General features: G+C 46.1%; 1 protein-coding gene across 3 annotated transcripts in view; it reads left to right on the top strand.

Moving 5' to 3' along the window:
• The window catches only part of gabbr1b (gamma-aminobutyric acid (GABA) B receptor, 1b), a 332,077-nt gene that overhangs the window by 78,804 nt on the left and 229,936 nt on the right, over nt 1–23,337 (top strand). For all 3 annotated transcript variants that reach the window (XR_013803364.1, XM_079655114.1, XM_079655113.1), the window contains exon 2: nt 15,417–15,500. Coding sequence is in view for 2 of the 3 variants with exons in the window: in XM_079655114.1 (XP_079511240.1) it covers nt 15,425–15,500 (76 nt within the window). In the remaining variant the exon portion in view is untranslated. The remainder of the gene's footprint in view (nt 1–15,416; nt 15,501–23,337) is intronic.

Here is a 23,337-nt window from a genome sequence, read left to right as displayed (position 1 = left end):
AACATAGATAATTCAGTTGCCGAATAATAATTACCGTTAGCAGTGTAATGGTAACATAGCACGAGTGAAATATTCCCAGTTTTGAAAGGACTGCATTAGTTTAGCTCTGTGTTCTTGAAACTGACTACATTTGATTAAAAGACACATTTCTGGCAGAAAACTGAGAAAGAAATTGCCGTTCTCCATATTATTGAATACATGCCTTAAATTACTTGTGTATATTACATGTATTATTGCTACTTTTACTTAGGTTAACCTAAGTATATCGTAATACTTCTTGTCATTATCTTATTAGGAGGCCTATACACATTAATATTCTATTGTCATTTTTTCTTCCTAAGCAGACAGAGGGGAGCGCAAACAGGCTGGGGATGTAGTCAGGGCCCCTGACTACATCCCCAGCCTGTTTGCGCACAGTACATCAGCTGGACAGCGGCAGAGAAGCATCTATGCCACCAGCAGATTTGAGCATACTCAGCAGATGAAAAGGAAACGGACTGAGACTTTGGCTCCTGATAGTGACCATGAGACTGTGGCACCTTCCAGCACCAGTGATGCCACTGGGCTTGACATCACCTTAGTTGAACAGGTAGAATGTGTGAAAGATGACCACAGTTACTCTCCAGCCATTCTTAGCTCAGGTATTGTGGAACCATGCTCAAATGCAGCCTGCCAAGCTACAATCAAGGCATTGACAAACGAGTGTGCACGATTAAGAGCTAAGTTTAATTGCCTTAAGGACAAAGTTAATGTGCTGTCTTTCTATGAAGAAGCCTCCAAAGGAAATTATGAGATGGTACAGGAACTAAGGCCTACCAAGCTGTGCTAAAAATGATGGTCGTTTTTGGCTGGGTTTGTGAAAGCTCCTAGCTTTCCTAGCTTTATATTAACATTGATGAGAATGAGGCTTAACTTATCTTTATATATTTTTTTTTATCTTTTTCATATGTCTAAGAGCAGTGTTGTCAGAATGTTCAACAATACTTTAGATGTTATGTATGTCAGACTGTCACCACTTATATTTTGGCCCTCAACAGATCAAATTCAGGTTAGTCTGCCCATGTGTTTCAGGGATAATTTTAGCAACTGCACTTCCATCATTGACTGTTTTGACATTTTTGTAGAGAAGCCAAAGATTTTAAGGGCACGTGCACAAACATACTCCTATTACAAGCACCACAACACTGTAAAATATCTCATTTCTATAACACCACAGGGTGTTACATCCTTTGTGTCAAAGGGCTGGGGGGGACGCACAAGCGACAAGCACATTGCAGAAAACTGCTCATATCTTGAGAAATTATCACCAGGAGATGTTGTTCTTGCTGATAGAGGCTTCAATGTGAAAGACACTGTGGGACTGTATAATGCACAGTTGAAAATACCAGCATTCACCAAAGGCAAGCAGCAACTGCATCCACTGGAACTTGAACCCACAAGGGGACTCGCTGCCGTCAGGATCCATGTGGAAAGAGTCATTGGCCTGGTCAGGAACAAATACACACCATCCTTCAAAGCACCATCCCGCTGTCTCTTTGCCAAGCAGCAACTCAAGGACAACCTACTTCCTTTGACAAGATTGTAACAGTTTACTGTGCTCTTTGTAATGTCTGCCCATCTGTGGTACCCACAGAATAGATAGATACTATTTTTAAGTCGCTTTTGATAAAAGCGTCAGCTAAATGAAACAAAATGCTCATTGTGTATTCCCTTTTCTATGTATGTTGGATCTTCTCTCTATTATCTTTACAATTAATACATTACAATGTCCAGTTTTGAACTAATAAACATCACTTTTTCCAAGTATTTGTTCCTTGAGGTTTTTTAAATACTCCTACTTATACTACAATGCATCTGCAAGTATTAGATACAGTTATTTATTGCATAATCTACAGTGTATGAATATGTAAGCTTAATGGGTAAACAAAAACCTGACCATGAAGACAAAAGAAAAAGACCAGTGTCTGACAAGAAGAGCTTATTTATTGTCAGCTTCTTAATGCCCCTCAGATGTTTTGTCAGAGGTTGCAGTGGAGGAGAAGCGTGGCACAGTAAACCATTTACCCAACAACTCTGGTAGTATCCCCGTTCTAATGAAGTTTACCACCTTTGAATGGGCAACATAAAAGAATGCGCCATCAAACATGATGCGCTGTTTAAAAAGTTATTGAGGTGTCCACACAACAAAATCACAGAACATTACCTCTGCGACACGCATTTGTGCCTGTACTTGATACATATAGCTGTGATTCAGCTTTAGGCTCATCACACCTCCCTCAGGGACGGTCAGGCAGAACCGCAAGTCTTTGGTGCTTTAAAGTAGACTGTGGTCTTTAGCGCTGAAAGGACACTTAATTTCTAAAATGCCAGGCTCATGGCAAGCACAGGTCACGACACCATCTAGGGATGGACCAATCCAATGCAGCTCTGGGTTGAGGATGAGCCCTGATGCTGCAACATTGATGTCTTCATGGTGATCTTGCATAGCCACCAGGTAAGACTTGTTGGCAGGGTCCTCGTTTTGTAAACCCCATCTGAGGGAAAGAACATGTTATTTTGAACATTTTGGAAAAAAACTCATCACTTTAAAAATTCCCTAAAATACTGTTATTAGAATTGTAATATCTTGATTTAACCTCATAATATCTAGTTACTCAATTATTGTATTTATTCATGATGAAGTAGTAGAAAGAATGTATGATTTAGTCTTGCTGCCTAAATGTATATATATATACCTGGTCGCTTCAGTGGAAAACTGAGAGGAGCGAGGATAGCAAACTCTTTTAATCAAAGACAAAGAGCTCTCTGTGTTGTGTCTCGGCAGATCTGTTAATATTATTTCTCTGTTTAGTTTTAGTCCATGTCTGCTACCCTTTTTTTTGTCTGCCATTTCCTGTTTTACTTTGCCATTTCCTTTCTCATTTTCTGTTAGTTCGTCTCCTACCTTGTCACTTTGCTCACGGACCTGATTACCTGCCCCGCCCTTATTGTTTGCACCTTGTTTGTGTATATATTCTGTGTGTTCCCTGTGCTCAGTGCCAGATCGTTTTTTGAACCTTGAGAATGGATTACCTTGCTTATCACCACAGTAAAAACCTTTTTTGAAATCATCTTTTGTCTGGAGTCGTGCATTTGGGTCCTATCAAGTTTTTGTGTGCTCCAGTCGTAACACTCTGTCTTGGCTGCCTCATGGAAGGATGACGCAGTAACTCTCCCTGCTCTCTGCTCAAACCAGACACTCGACCTACTCTGTTTTCTGTCTCCTCAACTAACAAACACTCAAAAATAATTGAACTATCAAAAGAGCTTTAATTATCAGAAAGCAGTGAAGTTATTCTTAATGAATTTAGTGATGTTTAGGATTTAGCATTGTAACACGCTTTTATTTTACCGGTTGCCATTTCTATTTCTTACCTGCTCTGGTGTGAGATTCAGCTCCTCAAAGACTTTGGCACCCTCCTCTAGCAGTGCAGGCAAATCCAGTACAAGTCTGCTGCTTTGATACAGACTGGTAAGGGGTGTTGGCAGATCCAGTTGTACAGTCTTTGGCGTGTATCTGTGGGAATGGCCTTCAATGACCGACAGGATAGCACTTTTCTTGGGCTTTGTCTCTTGTTCTTCACTTTGGTGGAGTTGTTCACAGAATAACTTGAAATCATCAGCAGATGGTCTCATGTGCTGAAACAGGTCTTCGGTTTGAACTTGTTCTTTGATGGCGAAGATGTTAGACACCTCATCGTACTTCACCATTTTAGTGCTAGGCTGTGTCCATGTGCATGGCTTCTCTGTGCATGGTTTTCTCTCTTCTCAACAGCAGCCAAAACTGTAAACATAAGTGCTGCTGCATGGGAACAAACCTCTCCTAACCCTGCCATGCATGTATAATGCGCCATCACCACTGTCCCGTCCTCCTGCACCACAATCCATAGAGATGTTGGTTTGCTGTTCAAAGCCTGGGAATGATTGACCTGTTAAATGAAAAATGCATTAGATTAATTTTGTCATATAAAAGCTAAACTCTCCTGAGCTTGTACACATGTAAGGTTCAAAGGTTTATTGTCAAATACAATAGCTACAGCGCAGATTGGCATTTAATATCTGAAGTCCCAGGCTGCTCCAAAAGTAGGCAACAACATACAATATCCTTAAGACATAAAAAAACAAGTAAAGATAGAGCAACACGAAATATAACAATAGTGCAAGTGACAGAGAATTGTGAAATAAACATGGACCTCTTGCTTATGTAGAAAAAAATAAGAATTCATTTGTCAATGAAAGAAGAGTATGTTGCTTTAGAACAGGGGTGGGGAACCTCCGGCCTCCGGGCCGTATACGGCCCGCGAGACCATTTGGTACGGCCCTCGAGGTAATTTATAAACACACGCAGAAAAAGAAAAAAATTGAAGAAATATAGACCGCAAAAAAATAAAAAAAGCGAGTGCCTGTTTTTCCTGGCCAAGATTAGGGTCCTTGAACACAACACGAGCCTAACGTGTCTGACAGGGGTGCAGTTTTGACAGAGAGCACCAGAAAGCCAGAACGCCGCTCCGGCACTTGAGAAATTGCAGTACCCATAAGGAGCCGTACACATGCCGCAGTTTTTGCGTGGCTGTGTCTTTAGTTGAAAGCCCAGTGGGCGATCTGTTCATCTGTCATACTGATCATACAGTGAATAACTTTGTTGTTATTAGCATCTGGTTAGCTAGCTATGCTAACGAATATAAGAAGCTTTTTCGAAACACCAATGAGGTAAAGGCACATCTTTATCATCATCTTTATTTATTTTATCCTTATTTATCTGTTGTTATTTTGTTTTACTTGCTTGTAAGCGCTTTGAGCACCAGGAAAAGCGCTTTATAAATGTAATGTATTATTATTATTATTAGCCTATCGATATGATCATTATAGTTATAAAAAAATAAGACAATAAAGTAAACAGGTATAAAATACTGTATGACAGTAAAACAAAGTTGTTATTAATAAAGAAGAATACAGTTTGAAAGGGGAGTGATTTGTAAAATATCCATAAAGAAAAAGAAAATCTGCTTACAGTTCTGTTTCATATGGGTGTTGAGAGATGTATCCATAGATCTCTTCATGTTGCTCTCAAAGTGCACCAGATTGATGCTTTTAACTTCAATATTTAAAAACAAATCTTCCCGGGGAGCATGCCCCCCGGACCCCCCTGGAGGAGGTTAGGTCCCCCCCACTTAAATCATGTCCACATGGATATGAAACTAAATACATTTGCACACATCTTGTGTCCATATCTTTCTGTTGTGGTGGTCATGCCACACCGTGCACGTGCATGCATGCGCGAGTCATGGTGAGATATCTGAATTAAGAGGTTGCTTTTTCTTTGCACAGCATGAAAGAAAGGCGAAATGAATGGGCTGTGATTTTAGTTTTTTTAAGCAGAGGTCAATAATTTGTACGGCCCTCGGAGGATGTTGAAAAAATTGAAATGGCCCTCGAGAGGAAAAAGGTTCCCCACCCCTGCTTTAGAACAATATAGCTAGCTGCCAGCTGGAGTGAGGATGTTAGCTAGAAATAACATTTGCTAGCAACTGGCTAGCAAGCTAACATCATCACTTTAGACATAAATACAACTATAATAACACGGTTTATGATTGTTGTTAAATTACTTACCTTCGCTGTGATCACATTTAGGTGTGTCTTCTCCACATGCCATATCTTGGTGTCGTTCACCCACCCGGCAACGGCATATTGATATGCATCTGTGCTCTTAAAAGCCTTCAGGCTCTCTCCGGTGAATGGAGATGGATTGTGAACAAGATAAAGATATATGTCGGGAAAAGTTAGTTGGGGAAGACACTTAGCCGAATTCAATAAACAAAATACAGTTGGGGGTAACAAATAGGGATCGCATCCAATAATCCCTGTCTTTACCAAATATCTCTCTCTCTCTTTCCCGTTTAAATGCGCTGTGTTTGCTGCCATGACGAGTGTAAACTTAGGCCCATTCCCAAACCGCCCCCTACACCCTAGCCCTACACCCTAGCCCTCCGTTCGCGCTTTCACGCGGAGGGTCTGCCATAATAGGCGCTTTCACACTGCAGTACTTTCCCCACAAAGGTTCATGAGAACTTAGTTCATCAGAACTCTTTAGTTCTGATGAACTAAGTACAGATCGCGTTCACACCAGAATAAGTCCCTGGGGGTGGATTAGGCCAATGAAACCGCTGACGTCACTTCTTCTTCTTCTGCTTTGGGTTTACTGGCAGGCCGCAAACAACTTCACGCCGTATACTGCCACCCGAAGTCCCCGGCCGGAAGTCCCCGGAGTTGGGGACTGGCTTCAGTAGAAGCTCCTGGGACTCCCAGCAGCTTCTACTGGAGCCTTCCGAGTAAATCGCCAGAACGCTGGCACCTCCTCATCTCCACCGCTCCCATGTTTTATTTTGTGTTGCCATAAGTTAGTCTCTCTGCGTTTCTGCGCTGGGCTAATGCTAATGCTAATAATGCTAATGCTAGGATAATAAAATGACGGCTTCACAAAACTTTTTTTGAGTTTTACGGGGCGTGGTTTGCAATCCGCCCAGCCAATCAGAAATAGGAGCCTTTTTCTCTCACGAAAGTCCCTGGCAGGGACGGTAAAGGGGGTAAAAAGGTGAACTAATTTGAGTTCCGGCTCTTTTTGGTGTGAACGCGACATTTCGGAACTATATCGGAACTAAAGTGGGAAAAGTACTCCGGTGTGAACGCGGCTATTGAGGGCTGTTCCAAAGCAACGAGTGTGGAGCGGTGTGGAGGGGGAGTGGGCTATCAAGCCCTCAAACAGCGAGTCTGCAGCGGTGCTGAGTTGAGACCGGTATCTACCTGACCGGAGTCACGCTGTGTGTGTCCGTCAGGAAACACGCTGTTTACAAGTAGTTCCAGCAATCATCCACTGATAAATTGCGATGTTAACAACCTCATGATAACCTCATATGTTTTTAACTTAGGATCATACCTGTGGTTAGTCTAGAAAAAGGTAAATGTGTGCATTTTATTATAACGTTGTGTATATTTACAGACCGTTGCAAAAACTAAGAAGCTTATAAACATCAGTTTTAAAACTAAAAGAGCTTTGAAACACAATGAAAGATGTTTGGAGTTTTATTTGAGTTATTCATTTAAACTTTTTGTCTAAGAGTGTTACGATATCTGAGAGGACCCAAACGCAGGACACGGCAGAGTGTTCAAAAAGGGTTTATTAGTGAACAAAAGGTGCGGGAAGGATAATCCGGCAGGAGTGGCGAGGAAGTGGAGGCTGGTGGCGACAACACGGCGGTCAGAGAATGATCCACTGTGGTTTAACAACGATCTGGCGCCGACAGGTTGTGGAGCCTCTGCTGATATGCCTTTGTAGATGGCTGATGAGAATCAGGTGTGAGGGTGAACAGCTGATTGCAGCAGGTGAGCCGGGAGCCAGAGTGACAGCCACCATGCCCACACAACAGGCAAAGGGAAAACATCCCCAAGGAGGCGGCTGGAAATGGACAGCCACCACAAAGAGATGCTGATTTGAAACCGTTGTTACCAACACATCCTCACACCCAGGTCGGCCTATGTTGACGTTATGTCAGTCCCCTGTGTCGGCTTTTTACAACGCAAGGGGCCGCCTTTAGCGTACATTTTAAACTTTCCGGGATTTGCCCTTTGCGTACATTTTCAACTTTCCGGGATTTGCCCTTAGCGTACATTTTCAACTTTCCGGGATTTGCCCTTAGCGTACATTTTCAACTTTCCGGGATTTGCCCTTAGCGTACATTTTCAACTTTCTGGGATGTCCATAGGCTTCTACATAGCTCCCTAAACGTATGTTGTAGACGACTTGAGATCGCGAGCGAATGCTACCCACCGCGGGCCATTCTGCTGAAGTCTACGTTGCGAGACTAAATTGCATTAAAAACATTATGCTCTCTATATATTGTCTTTATTATGCTTTATATAGTGTCTCGGGCTTTGGCTATAGGGCGGCTCAAAGTATTTTGTCTGGCCGTTGTGAAGACTGCTTTGTTTATTGTCCTTGTTTTTGTTTTAAATAAAGCATTTCCCCCAAAACACATTTAGACGCTATCGCAACACAGAAGTACCTTTCAAATCCGATCATTTTTAAGACCTTCTAAATCATATTTAAGACCTTTCTTATTTTTTTGGTCATATTTAAGACCTTTTCAAGGCCTTACATTCAGATGATCAAATGTAAGACTTCGTAAGACCCCGCGTGAACCCTGAGGAGATTAAATACGAACATTATATGCAGACACAGACGTGGTTCAGAAACATGAACATATTAGAAAACAGACCATTAAGGCAAAACATCTAGTTTGATGGATGCCGTCAAAACTCAACTACAATAATATGTGTGTGTGTGTGTGTGTGTGTGTGTGTTTATTTAGCACGGGCACATAGTATCTGTCCCTGGCTGTTTGAAGAAAAAGCATGGGAAACAAAAGACAGTGTTTACCTCTTTGCATCCAGCTAGTCACACACACAGTTACAATCACACTCCCTGTAATTGACATAATTAATAGTTAGTTTAGCTTCTCACCATCATTTGCTGTGGCCCACTGTTGTTAACGACCGTAACTGAAAGGCTGCCTGTCAAACGTAAACATTCAGCCACGTGACTCGCAAACTCTCGCAAGAGTTTTACACAAGACGGATCCTTTCTAGCCATTTCTAGCTGAAATTATGTTTCGGAGCCATAGTTTACAGATAGCAACATTCAGCTGCTAGTGGCTGCTGCTGCACTGGTTGAGGGCTCCCCTCTTAGCGCCCAGACGAGAGAGGGTAATGATACACGGGCAAGGCCAGGCAGGAAACATGTGACTTATCAGTAACTTTAGACATCGTAACACCATTTTAAACGAGATTTTATTGTAGATTATACATTTTACTGATACCAATTATATAATATTTACCTTGTTCATTAAAAATTAAAATTAAAAAAATATATTTAAAAAAAAAAGAATTATTTTAATTTTAATTTTTTTAATTTTAATTTATAATGTGGGAAGAGGTGGGGCAGCGCCCCTATGGGCCGGCCGCCACTGGCTTCAACCTATACCATTTAGAATCTGTATGTTTGAATATAGATCTTAAGTTGGCGTGACGTTGAAGCAGTGACCCTGCTGTAGTTGGTTTATAGCATAACGTTAGCATTTTGCTTCTGGCGACTAGATTTATGATTCGAAAATTATAAAAGTAGTGTAGACATGTGGATATTATCCGGCTGAACAAAACATGATCCGTCTCTTAAATGTGTTTCAACCACAGACCTTATTTCCAGCTATTTTCCAAAATCCTATGGAGAAATTGCATTGCGTTTCTGAGGAAGGAACCAGAAGGAGGGTTCTCTATGGCTAGTAGCCGTTAGCTAGCATAGTCCAGTAAGTTGTATTGTAATGTCTTAAAAGGATTCACAAACTCACAAAACGACTACCTTGCTCTTCTTAAGGTGCTTACAATACTTGCTGACTGGACTTAATAACAGTTTTGGTGTATATTTAATGGTTTTCGTTGCCTCTGATTATGCACAAATGATTAATGAAGCTCTTACCTTATTCATGGGCTTTAACAAGTGCGACGCGGCGACCCACGCGTTCTTATTAAACCGAGGCAAAGCCCCTCCCCTTCCGGGTTCCTCCACTTTATTCGGAAAAGATATGCATTGAAATCAATGGAGAGAGAAAGATTATCTTTCGATCCCGTTTGAATTGTGCCACGAATTACACATAATGATGTTTGTCAATCTTAAATAATAATTTCCATGTTGAAAAAGTCACAGTTTGTCGTAAAACTGTTGAAATGTAAGACAATGAAAAATACGCACAATACTACAAATCCCAGATTCCCGCATGCTGGCTCTTATGAACCGACTGACTCCCCTTGTGTGTATGTACAGCTCTCAACATGCCCAGACTTGTAGTGATTTTCACCTCTTTTAATACTTTTAATACCACATTACGTCACACGTTTGATGCGCGCCCGTGATTTAAAGTGTCTTTATTTAAAAAAATACGGGGAATACGGAGCTCGGGGACTCCCTGCTCCCTGTGCGCAGATGCGACGCATCATATGACGTCACATGTTCGGCATGCGTCGATTGAAAATGCTTTATTTAAAACAAAAACAAGGACAATAAACAAAGCAGTCTTCACAACGGCCAGACAAAATACTTTGAGCCGCCCTATAGCCAAAGCCTGAGACACTATATAAAGCATAATAAAAGACAATATATAGAGAGCATAATGTTTTTAATGCAATGTAGTCTCGCAATGTAGGCTTCAGCAGAATGGCCCGCGGTGGGTAGCATTCGCTCGCGATCTCAAGTCGTCTACAGTACAACATACGTTTAGGGAGCCATGTAGAACCACAAGGACATCCCAGAAAGTTGAAAATGTACGCTAAGGCCAAATCCCGGAAAGTTGAAAATGTACGCTAAGGGCAAATCCCGGAAAGTTGAAAATGTACGCAAAGGGCAAATCCCGGAGCCGACACAGGGGACTAACATAACGTCAACATAGGCCAACCTGGATGTGAGGATGTGTTGTTGTTACATACAGTTACGGAATTTCCTGTTTCTGCCGGAGAGAGGGGAGGCCGTCCCAAAGCTTGCTGCTGTATTTACTCCCTCCATCTGACAGGAGGGAGCCTCGTTGAGCTGCGAGTGTGGCTACAGACGGAGTTCACTCCGTTACGGAGGGGTAGGGTCGAGGGAGTGGTTTGGGATTGGGCCAAACTGTCAGTCGGTCACAAAGATGGCGGCGGGCATTCCGGAAATGACGTACTTGGTACCCATGAATACTGCCTGGCGAAGTGACAGCCCAGCCCCCTTTACGGTGAAAACAAAGAATTTATTATACAAGTCATTTATTGCACGTCAAAAAACAAAAACTATAGAAAGTTCTGATTTTCTTTTCTTTGACCTAGAAATAAGGACAGTAAAGAAGGGATCTGTACTTTCGCTGCACTATTTCTTCATGCTCTTAATGTCTTTCATTTTTGTAAAGCACTTTGAATTGCCTTGTGTTGAAAGGTGCGGTACCACTTTACAATAAGACTACCCTTATTAAGGATTCATAAAGGGTTTCTAATTAGGTTATGAATTCGGTTGTAAACACTTTGTTAATCATTAAGAACCATTTATAAAGCATTTCTAACATAGTTTTCATACATCAACACAGGCTCACTATTTGGCAAGATGACTAAGGCTTATATTGGCTACTTAGCGAGAATCAACTCAGTGAACAACAGATACCAAGGATGCTGGCTGATGAAGAAGATGAAGTAAGCTAGGTAGCAGTGCAGATACATGTGGGCTCACTATTTGGCAAGCAACCGGTCACAGTCGCCCTGTTTATCTCATGTCTTATAAAAGCTTGTTAAGGATTTATAAAGGCAACCTAATTAATAAATGAATTACAAACTATTGGTAAACCCTTTGTAAAGTGGTACCAAAGGGGCTATATAAATACACTTGCCTTGCCTTCAGGCCAAAAACAGAGAGGCAGAAATCATAATCTATGGGACCGGTCAGTCCGTGTCTGTGGAAACACTTCATCACAGCTACAATATGATGCTAAGGAGGTCCATGTCAACCGTTACAGACAACAGTTGTAAAAGAGGTTCAAATAAGTCAATATGTTGCATTGAAATATAAAACCCTGACAATGAAGTCCCAGTCTAAGTGTTTTCCTGCTGCTTGCCACTCGTCCACCAGCAGACTGAAAGTACAGATCCTCTGTTCTACTCACTCCACAATACTTTGACTCCGATCATCCATCTCCAATGAATTAGTGTAACTGTTTGCCTAACTGACCATCGTATTTGGGCAAGGTATTATAACTTTTTTGCATCTGATTGGCGAAGACCTCACAATCTGTATTTACCGCCAGTCAAATGACAGCAGATATTTTCCAAAAAGGGGCGGGGCCCTGACAAAGAAGGAAAGCACCCTGGGTGGTTGCTCCTATGCACTGCAGGAGAACACATCCCTGCAACAGGAACTCTTGCTCTCTAATAGCTATTTCACATTTCCCTTCCCTTCATACAGGCAGTGGCACCCTTCAGTCCCAGTCACTCAACCATGTAGTTTAGGTGTCGTGGTGTGCTGCTGCAGTATGTACCCACACTGCTATGGTTACACATGAAGTCAAATATATGTCTCGTTGTTTCTCAACTGGTTCAGAGACGGTATAGGCTATTTAATGGAAACTCTCAATTCATTCAAGAGCAGAGGTGGGAGAAGTACTCAGATCTAGAACTTAAGTAAAAGTAGAAGTACCAGAGTGTAGGAATACTCTGTTAACAGTAAAAGTCCTGCAATCAAAATGTTACTCAAGTAAAAGTAGAAAAGTAAAAGCATCAAAATGTAGTTAAAGTAGCGACAGTAAAAGTAGTCATTGTGCAGATTGGTCCATTTCAGAATAATATCTATGATATGTTTTATAATGATTGATCATGAAAGTGTTCTCAAAGCTGGTAAAGGTGCTGCTAGTTTGAATGACTTTGTATACTGCAGGGTAGCTTGTGAATTTACTCCAGGTGGAACTAAAGTCTGATTTAAGACTGTATTACATTTCACATCATTCATCCAGATCTGTAAAGTAACTAAAGGTATTACATACATGCAGTGTTGGGCAAGTTACTTTTAAAAATTAACTAGTAATAGTTATAGTTAATGCTCTCAAAAAAGTAGCTAGTTACTTTATTAGTTACGAAATTATAAAAGTAACTAGTAACAAGTTACTTTACTTTAAAAATAATAACAATAAAAATACAAGTCTTTGTGTTGTTTTTTGCTGACTAGTTCTCTGAAGGCATGCAACAGACTCGACCGTTGCGATGGGCAGCATGTCCTCAACAACATACCTGGCAATCAATCTGTTTAGTTGACTCTGGGTGACATGTAGCGATTTAAAAAAATCATTTTTTGGCTGTTTAGATGGTGTTGCTTCATCTGGGTCACTGCCGGTGGTTGAGACGGTGGGGTCTTTGGCGACTAGTTTTATAGCCCAATGTACATTACTTAGGTGCTTCAGGAGATTGGCATCGCTGTTTTTCGATGTGGACAATGCTTTCTGTCCTGCACACAGTTTACATTTTACCGTCATATTTTGTGCGTCCTTTATCCCCACACAAATTGAAAATAGTGGTTATATTTCCAAGTTGCAAATGCGCTGCTGCTCTCACTGATACTTGCATCTGCCATTGTGTGTGTGTGTGCTGGTGGTGAGCGTTGCCGTGTGTGTGTGTGTGTGTGTGTGTGTGTTAGCAATAGCAAGTGTTTGTGTGTGTGTATTTTCCCCATAAGGCAAGACCCGCCCAACTTTGTCTCTGATTGGCTTACCCTGAAATGTTACCCCGCGTTAACCAACTGCATACATGTAATGGAGTACAAGTACACAACTTACCTCTGAATTGTAGTGGAGTAGAAGTAAAAAGTAGCATACAATGGAAATACTCAAGTAAAGTACCTCAGCATTGTACTTGAGTAAATGTACTTAGTTAGTAAGTTACTTCCCACCTCTGACAAAGAGTATAAAACGGGTGTATAAGAAAGAGCGCTATTTGCATGGTTTCCAGCATTGAGCAGTGTGAGTGTTGGATCATTGACATGCCGTTTGTGCGGACTGATGACACATTACTCAGTGGCTGCTGCTGCTGCTGCTGTCTCTGCTCTGTGCCTTTCCACCATTTGGGATCTTTTTGCATACCAGATGGAAAGAAGGGAAAAAGCTGAATCCTCTCCCAGGCCCTGCTTTTATCAAGCCACAACAGTTGGGTAAAAATAGACTGACCGGTGCTGGTAATTGTGCTGTAATTAGGCCTGACTGAGTGCCAGGATGAAGTGGAACCTCCGAGTCCCTGAGAGCCGGCTAATGTAGGTCAATGGCTCCTCAAGAAAATGACATGTTGATTCAGTGAGGAGCCCATTCACTGCCTCCGCCATTTGGGTCTAACATTAGTTTCATTATAACCCAGGCTCTCAATATTCTACCTTAATATTGTATGTATTGTGTTTTTACATTTCCAATGACCTCCTCCTCTTTTGTCTTTTTTAAAAACATACACCTTTTTTTACTTTAATACTGAATATCATCATTAATAATAAATGCATACAAGAAGTCATGTGTTGATGGAATTTGTAGATTTTTCTTTCAAAGTATGTTATACATTTTTGAAGTAGTTTCCATTCATCTGGTGCACATTGAGAGCCTAATGTGATGTTAAATCAGAGAAAATGTTGTCATCTAACAAAACATTATAACATTAAAAAAAACAATCGCTGCCGGCACACTGAGAGAAGCACAACACTTGTTCTGTTCTTGGCTTCAATAACCAACAGAAAAGCCCTCATTTACTCCATCCTCTGAGGATGTCACAACGACAGGAACAGTCTTACTCATGGAGAGTCAGCCCATAAAAGAACACTTGAAGAACTGAAGCTGGAGTCTGGTTGTTTTGTATTGTTTCTCTTGAAACAATATCTTGTAAATGTATCACACTGTTGTATGACAAACTACAGCGCACACTTTTTTGACCATTACAACGAACCGGGAGATGCTTGCTCTCAAACTTTGAATGAATGAGCTTCACCTCTTAGTCGGAAAGATGTACAGTGAGTAGGCAAATCCACATAGGGAGATCAAAGTCACACCCTCACCGGCACACTTGCTTAGTCACTTGGTAGTGTCTGTCTGAAAAACACAGTCAAAGACTTCAGAAAAGTTTCCCAGCATGCTTCTCAGAAATGGGCTACTGTCTCATTGTTACCCAAAGCACATTTCTTTTGTTATTCTAGAAATAATTTGTTCAGGGACAGCAGTATCTCGGTTCCAGTTCTCCTCCTTCCAAGGTGCCCTTAAGCAAGGCACAGACCTCCAATGACCCCACATCTACCCATTCATTCATATATTTGGACAGGTCCGGTTGGTGCATGTGTGTGTACTTGGAGAATACTAGAGATAGCTTTTTTCCTCTTGGCATATTTGGAAAAGGATTTCCCCAAACACTTGTGTTACACAGTGAGAACCATAAACAAACTCCTACATACCATCCACATCTGATACTCTTTCTCAGTATCTGTTGTAGCTGACTGTCCTCCCGCCCTGGCCTTTCATTTGTGCTTGCTATAATGTGACTGACTTGCAAGCATCCCCTGTTGCTAAAGGCGTTCAGCTACTGGTGCAACTATCGCATAATGAGCTGTGATTGCTTGTATCATTCTACATAACCTTGATTCTGCAAAAATGTACAGGAAGTTTGACATTAGCTTGATTTATTCCTCTCTTCCATAGTAGAACATGATCTAACCACACATACAGGTGTACGGTAGCTGCAGCTGTCTCTTTCCCTGCCAGTTCCTCTTTGACATCTCTTTTCCTCTCTGTTCTGTTATCCAGGTGGCGGGATGGCGCTCTCCTTTCTTCTCTCCTGCTCTGCCATGTTGCCCTTACTCAGAGTGTCTGCCTATAATACATCTGCCGGTAAGTTTTTGTCTCTGACACAATGTCTCCAGTTGTCTCTACAAAATGATGTTGTCTGGTAGTCTGGGTGTTTTTGTTCTTTGTTCTTGAGTGTGATATGTTTTGCACCTATGTTGATATGTGGACGGTTAAAATGACAGAAAAAAGGTCTCCTGATCCATTAGTAGCCCTCTTGGTTGTATCTTAACGTAAAAACATCTGGCTTTGACGAAAGAAATACCCAAGATTTTTTGTGCTCATTGTCATTTAAGGTCAGTATTTAGTATCTCTACTGTGACATGTCTCCATGCTTTAAAGGTCCCATGTCATGGCCATTTCCACTGATCATAATTCCATTGTTGAGGTCTACTAGAATAGATTTATATTGTGCAATTTTCCCAAATCACTTTGGTTTCTCATACAGCCTCTCTTTAAACTACGTGTATTCACTGAATTTCACTCTCTGCCTTTAACGGCTCGTTGTAGCTCCAATAGCTCCAGCCCCCACCCTCCCTGTGAGCACAGTGTGCTCTGATTGGTCGGGACGTTGTGAATCGCACTGAGCTCCGTGGAGGTGTGGTTTCCTTGTTTAGCGACAGCGAAACTGTTACGATTCCAGGCACTTAGTATGTAGGACCCCAAATGCAGACAGGGAGGCAGATGTAAAGTATTGTGAGATACTTTATTTTTTTCCATGATTTAGCATAAATGAACAAAAAGGTAATCACCAAAACTCCAGTGGAAATGACAAAAAAATAGAGGACAAAAAATGAAGGTGCTCACGCAGTGAGGAATCAAAAACCAAAGAGTTCCAAAAGCATAGACCTGACATGACAATAAACAAGACGAACTGACACTGAATACTGGGAGACAGGGGAATTTAAACACAGGGTAACAAGGCACAGGTGGGAACAATCAGGGGCGGGGCTGACACTGATGGGCACAGGAGACACACGAGGAGTGACAGGTGAAAATAATCAGGGAATTAGACACACCAGGGAACTAACGACAGACATGAAAAACACAGGGAAAAGGACCAGAAAATAACCCAGGAGGAAAAACATGACCACAAACAACACTAAAACCCGTGACATAAACCTGGGGGTGTGACAGAACCCCCCCCTTCAAGGGACGGATCCCAGACGTCCCAAACAACAAAGTCCAGCAGGGTGGGTGGAGGGGGTCCGGAGGACGGGCCTCGGGCGGACGGCCCGGGGGACAGGCAGAGACCATGGATGGGTTCTCGAGCGGACGGCCTGGGGGCAAAGCAGAGTTCAAAAAGGGGGTCTCGGGCGGACGGCCCTGGAGCAACGCAGAGTTAAAAAAGGGGAACTCGGGCGGACGGCCCGGGGGCAAGGCAGAGTTCAAAAAGGGGAACTCGGGCGGAAGGCCCGGGGGCAAGGCAGAGTTCAAAACGTGGGTCTCAGGCGGATGGCCCGGGGACAAGGCAGAGTTCGAGGAGGGGCGAAGATCACAGCTCTCAGGGGACCGGGCAGGAGCCGGTGTTGACCGGACAGGAACCGGAGCCGGTGGAACGGGTGTTGGCAAGATTCTCCACGCAAGAGGACAAGGAGTTGGCAGGACCCCCGGCGATACAGGTGATGTCGAGGCCTCCAACGAAACAGGACATGGGGTTGGCAGGGCCCCCCGGTATAAGAGTAGTCGGTGGGACCCCCAACGGGACATGACATAGGGCTGGCAGGACCCCCGGCAGAAGAGTAGTCGGCGGGGCCTCCAGTGGCACAGGACATAGGGCTGGCAGGATCCCCGGCAGAAGACCAGTCGGCGGGCCCTCCAACGGCACAGGACATAGGGCTGGCAGGACCCCCGGCAGGAGAGTAGTCGGCGGGGCCTCCAACGGCACAGGACATAGAGTTGGCAGGACCCCCGGCAGAAGAGTAGTCGGTGGGGCCTCCAATGGCACAGGACATAGGGTTGGCAGGACCCCCAGCGGAACCTCCAACGGCACAAGAGTAGGGACTTGAGTGGAGACTCGAGAGGAAACTTGAGGGTTGACTTGAGAGAGATCTTGAGCGGGAACTTGAACGGAGACTTGAGAGGAAACTCGATAGGGAACTCGAGGAGACTCGAGAGGTGACTCGAGAGGGGACTTGAGAGGGGAGTCGAGAGGGAACTCGAGAGGGAACTCGAGAGGTGACTTGAGAAGTGTCTTGAATGGGAGCTCGAGAGGTGACTCGAGAGGGGACTTGAGAAGAGACTCGAGAGGTGACTCGAGAGGGGACTCGAGAGGGAACTCAAGAGGAGACTCGAGAGGAGACTCGAGAGGTGATTCGAGAGGGGACTCGAGAGGATACTTGAGAAGTGACTTGAGAGGGAACTCGAGAGGGGACTCGAGAGGTGACTCGAGAGGAGACTTGAGAGGGAACTCGAGAGGATACTTGAGAAGTGTCTTGAATGGGGACTCGAGAGGTGACTTGAGAGGGTACTTGAGAAGAAACTTGAGAGGAGACTTGAGACGGTTGGTTCGCCAACAGAACACGAGGGGCTGGAGTCGGCTGGAGAGCCAACAGGAGACGAGGTGCTGGAGTCGGCCGGTACGCCGACAGGATTCGGGGAGCTGGCGTCAGCTGAACAACCAACAGGAGACGAGGTGCTGGAGTCGGCCGGTATGTCGACAGGACTCGGGGAGCTGGCGCTGAACAGCCAACTGGAGACGGAACCATGGGTACTGGGGCTGGTACTGAAGCCAGAACCATGGCTGTAAGGTCCGGTTCTGGAGCCGGAAACATGGCTGTAAGGTCCGGTTCTGGAGCCGGAAACATGATTGCTGGGGCCGGCACTGGAGCCGGGACCATGGCTGTAAGGTCCGGTTCTGGAGCCGGAAACATGGCTGTAAGGTCCGGTTCTGGAGCTGGAAGCATGACTGCTGGGGCCGGCACTGGAGCCGGAAACATGGCTGTATGGTCCGGTTCTGGAGCCGGAAACATGGCTGTAAGGTCCGGGGCTGAAGCAGGGGCCATGGCTGCTGGGGCCAGCACTGGAGCTGGAACCATGGCTGCTGGGTGCAGAGCGGAAGCCTGGACCCTGGCTGTGTAAGCCAGGTAATGGAGTATGGAAGCATGGATGCGTGGGCCGGTACTGGTGCACGGATCCATGGCCTTGTGAGCCGGTTCCGGAGCAGGGACCATGGCTGCTGGGCAAGGAACCGGAACACGGGTCCATGGCTGTGTGGGATGGTACTGGAGCACGGTACCATGACTATGTGGGATGGTACTGGAGCACGGAACCATGGCTGTTGGGTCCGGTGCTGGAGCCGGCACCATGGCTGTTGGGTGCGGAACCCTGGCCTTGCGTCTCTTAGGAGTTTTTTGGAGGCTTCGTGGACCTCCAAACGTCAGACCAGACCCCAAGAAAGGGTCAGAAAATGCGGACTGGCTCTCAGGGCTACGCGAAAAAATCCTACGCCACTTGGGCAACAATCTCCAGAGCCAGGGCTTGCGAGCAACCTCCTGACGTGCCTCCTTCAACGCAGCCTCTCTACTCCGTGTAGATGAGGCGCCTTTCCACGTATAAAAAATATACTCCAGAGAATATCCAAGAAGTTCCGCCTGTAGCATCAAAAGGTCTGCTGGGTCCATGGTTGGTCAGTTCGTTCTGTTACGATTCCAGGCACTTAGTATGTAGGACCCAAATGCAGACAGGGAGGCAGAGGTAAAGTATTGTGAGATACTTTATTTTTCCATGATTTAGCATAAATGAACAAAAAGGTAATCACCAAAACTCCAGTCGAGATGACAAAAAAACAGAGGACAAAAAATGAAGGCGCTCACGCAGTGAGGAATCAAAAACCAAAGAGTTCCAAAAGCATAGACCTGACATGACAATAAACAAGACGAACTGACACTGAATACTGGGAGACAGGGGAATCTAAACACATGGTAAAAAGGCACAGGTGGGAACAATCAGGGGCGGGGCTGACACTGATGGGCACAGGAGACACACGAGGAGTGACAGGTGAAAATAATCAGGGAATTAGACACACCAGGGAACTAACGACAGACATGAAAAACACAGGGAAAAGGACCAGAATACAACCCAGGAGGAAAAACATGACCGCAAACAACACTAAAACCCGTGACATAAACCTGGGGGTGTGACAGAACCCCCCCTTCAAGGGACGGATCCCAGACGTCCCAAACAACAAAGTCCAGCAGGGTGGGTGGAGGGGGTCCGGAGGACTGGTCTCGGGCGGACTGCCCGGGGGACAGGCACAGACCATGGATGGGTTCTTGGGCGGACGGCCCGGGGGCCAGGTAGAGTTCAAAAAGGGGGTCTCGGGCGGACGGCCCGGGGGCAAGGCAGAGTTCAAAAAGGGGAACTCGGGCGGACGGCCCGGGGGCAAGGCAGAGTTCAAAAAGGGGAACTCGGGCAGACGGCCCGGGGGCAAGGGAGAGTTCAAAACGTGGGTCTCGGGCAGACGGCCCAGGGGCAAGGCAGAGTTCGAGGAGGGGCGAAGATCACAGCTCTCAGGGGACCGGGCAGGAGCCGGTGTTGACCGGACAGGAACTGGAGCCGGTGAAACGGGTGTTGGCAAGATTCTCCACGGAAGAGGACAAGGAGTTGGCAGGACCCCCGGCGATACAGGTGATGTCGAGGCCTCCAACGAAACAGGACATGGGGTTGCCAGGGCCCCCGGTAGAAGAGTAGTCGGCGGGACCCCCAACGTGACAGGACATAGGGCTGGCAGGACCCCCGGCAGAAGAGTAGTCGGTGGGGCCTCCAGTGGAAAAGGACATAGGGCTGGCAGGACCCCCGGCAGAAGAGTAGTCGGCGGGGCCTACAGTGGCACAGGACATAGGGCTGGCAGGACCCCCGGCAGAAGAGTGGTCGGCGGGGCCTCCAACGGCACAGGAGATAGAGTTGGCAGGACCCCCGGCAGAAGAGTAGTCGGCGGGGCCTCCAATGGCACAGGACATAGGGTTGGCAGGACCCCCGGCATAAGAGTAGTCGGAACTCGGGCGGACGGCCCGGGGGCAAGGCAGAATTCAAAACGTGGGTCTCGGGCGGACGGCCCGGGGGCAAGGCAGAGTTCGAGGAGGGGCGAAGATCTCAGCTCTCAGGGGACCGGGCAGGAGCCGGTGTTGACCGGACAGGAACCGGAGCCGGTGGAACGGGTGTTGGCAAGATTCTCCACGGAAGAGGACAAGGAGTTGGCAGGACCCCCGGCGATACAGGTGATGTCGAGGCCTCCAACGAAACAGGACATGGGGTTGGCAGGGCCCCCGGTAGAAGAGTAGTCGGCGGGGCCTCCTGTGGCACAGGACATAGGGCTGGCAGGACCCCTGGCAGAAGAGTGGTCGGCGGGGCCTCCAACGGCACAGGACATAGGGCTGGCAGGACCCCCGGCAGAAGAGCAGTCGGCGGGCCCTCCAACGGCACAGGACATAGGGCTGGCAGGACCCCCGGCAGGAGAGTAGTCGGCGGGGCCTCCAACGGCACAGGACATAGGGTTGGCAGGACCCCCGGCAGAAGAGTAGTCAGCGGGGCCTCGAACGGCACAAGACATAAGTTTGGCAGAACCCCCGGCAGAAGAGTAGTCAGCGGGGCCTCGAACGGCACAAGACATAAGGTTGGCAGGACCCCGGCAGAAGAGTAGTCGGCGGGGCCTCCAATGGCACAGGACATAGGGTTGGCAGGACCCCCAGCGGAACCTCCAACGGCACAAGAGTAGGGACTTGAGTGGAGACTCGAGAGGAAACTTGAGAGTTGACTTGAGAGATGGCTTGAGAGGGATCTTGAGCGGGAACTTGAACGGAGACTTGAGAGGAAACTCGATGGGGATCTCGAGAGGAGACTCGAGAGGTGACTCGAGAGGGGACTTGAGAGGGGAGTCGAGAGGAAACTCGAGAGGGAACTCGAGAGGTGACTTGAGAAGTGTCTTGAATGGGAGCTCGAGAGGTGACTCGAGAGGTGACTTGAGAAGAGACTCGAGAGGTGACTCGAGAGGGAACTCGAGAGGAGACTCGAGAGGTGACTCGAGAGGGGACTCGAGAGGGAACTCGAGAGGAGACTTGAGAGGTGACTTGAGAGGGAACTCGAGAGGGGACTCGAAAGGTGACTCGAGAGGAGACTTGAGAGGGAACTCGAGAGGATACTTGAGAAGTGTCTTGAATGGGGACTCGAGAGGTGACTCGAGAGGGTACTTGAGAAGAAACTTGAGAGGAGACTTGAGACGGTTGGTTCGCCAACAGAACACGAGGGGCTGGAGTCGGCTGGAGAGCCAACAGGAGCCTCCTACGAGGTACTGGAGTCGGCCGGTACGCCGACAGGATGCGGGGAGCTGGCGTCGGCTGAACAGCCAACAGGAGACGAGGTGCTGGAGTCGGCCGGTATGTCGACAGGACTCGGGGAGCTGGCGCTGAACAGCCAACTGGAGACGGAACCATGGGTACTGGGGCCGGTACTGAAGCCAGAACCATGGCTGTAAGGTCCGGTTCTGGAGCCGAAAACATGGCTGTAAGGTCCGGTTCTGGAGCCGGAAACATGATTGCTGGGGCCGGCACTGGAGCCGGGACCATGGCTGTAAGGTCCGGTTCTGGAGCTTGAAACATGACTGCTGGGGCCGGCATTGGAGCCGGAAACATGGCTGTATGGTCCGGTTCTGGAGCTGGAAACATGGCTGTAAGGTCCGGAGCTGAAGCAGGGGCCATGGCTGCTGGGGCCGGCACTGGAGCAGGTGAATATAATCAGGGAATTAGACACACCAGGGAACTAACGACAGACATGAAAAACACAGGGAAAAGGACCAGACAATAACCCAGGAGGAAAAAAATTACCGCAAACAACACTAAAACCCGTGACATAAACCTGGGGGTGTGACAGAAACTTAGCCAAACTCACCCTGAGCACACACAAAGTCACAGCCGAAGTAAAAACAATAAGTGTGGCTTGATATTGAGTAAGAAAAAGGTGGATAAACGCTGTGAGAATGGGTCTGCAGAGAGAATTTTGCCGCGATCCCAACTGTCTGTTATCAGCCTGCAGCCAGGGAGGAGAGATCAGCAGAGCTGCCTGCACTGAATGTGTGTGTGAGGAAGTCCATGGATTGGTCAATTTGGACCAATCAGCGGGGGCTTAACGTAACGGCTCCGCGGACGTAACGTAACGGCTCCACAGATTGGTCCATTTGGTTCAGAATCAATGGACAGTGACGTATCTCCAACGAGGGAGGTATTTTCTGTGTTAGAGTTTTACTCGCTACAGGGTGTACTTTGAGGGTTTTGACTCTGCAGACCGTTTACATGCATAAAAACCTTCATAACACACAAGGGGACGGGTAATAACCGGAAAAGCATGACATGGGACCTTTAATGTTCAAAAAGCTCTTTATTGTTCTCATACTGCTGTGCTGTAGCAGTAGTGACGCCAAGCCATGCCACCGTCACATATGAATATCATAAATTTGTTTGCAGCAGAGCTTATGTTTTTGCAATATTCATGTATCCAATGGAGAACTCCTATTGCTTTTTATCGAGAGAGCCATCGTGATGCTAACTTCCGGATCAGCCTACACAAATAGGTCATCACGGCACCACACTATTGTTGTATTGATTCAGACAGTTATAAAAGCCTAAACAACATCATAAGTAGATGTTTGATGCCCTCGACAAAATACCAATATGACCAAAACGTTTCCTGCATTGCTTTCTTTCTTAATCATGCAGCACCTCTTTTCACCCTCTGTCTGAAACCAGAGCCCAGTCTGCTCTGATTGGTTAGCTGGCCGGCTCTGTTGTGATTGGTCAACCACTTAGAGATGTCCCGCCCCTTAGCCTACCATGTACATGTGTTGGAGGGGGGGGGGTGGTTGAACTTCCTCTGGAGGGAACCCAGGGAT

Source organism: Notothenia rossii, assembly GCF_949606895.1.
Source record: "Notothenia rossii genome assembly, chromosome: 10".
NCBI lineage: Eukaryota > Metazoa > Chordata > Actinopteri > Perciformes > Nototheniidae > Notothenia > Notothenia rossii.
The sequence above is the reverse complement of the archived record's forward strand: the minus strand, read 5'-3'. Positions and strand labels throughout refer to the sequence as shown.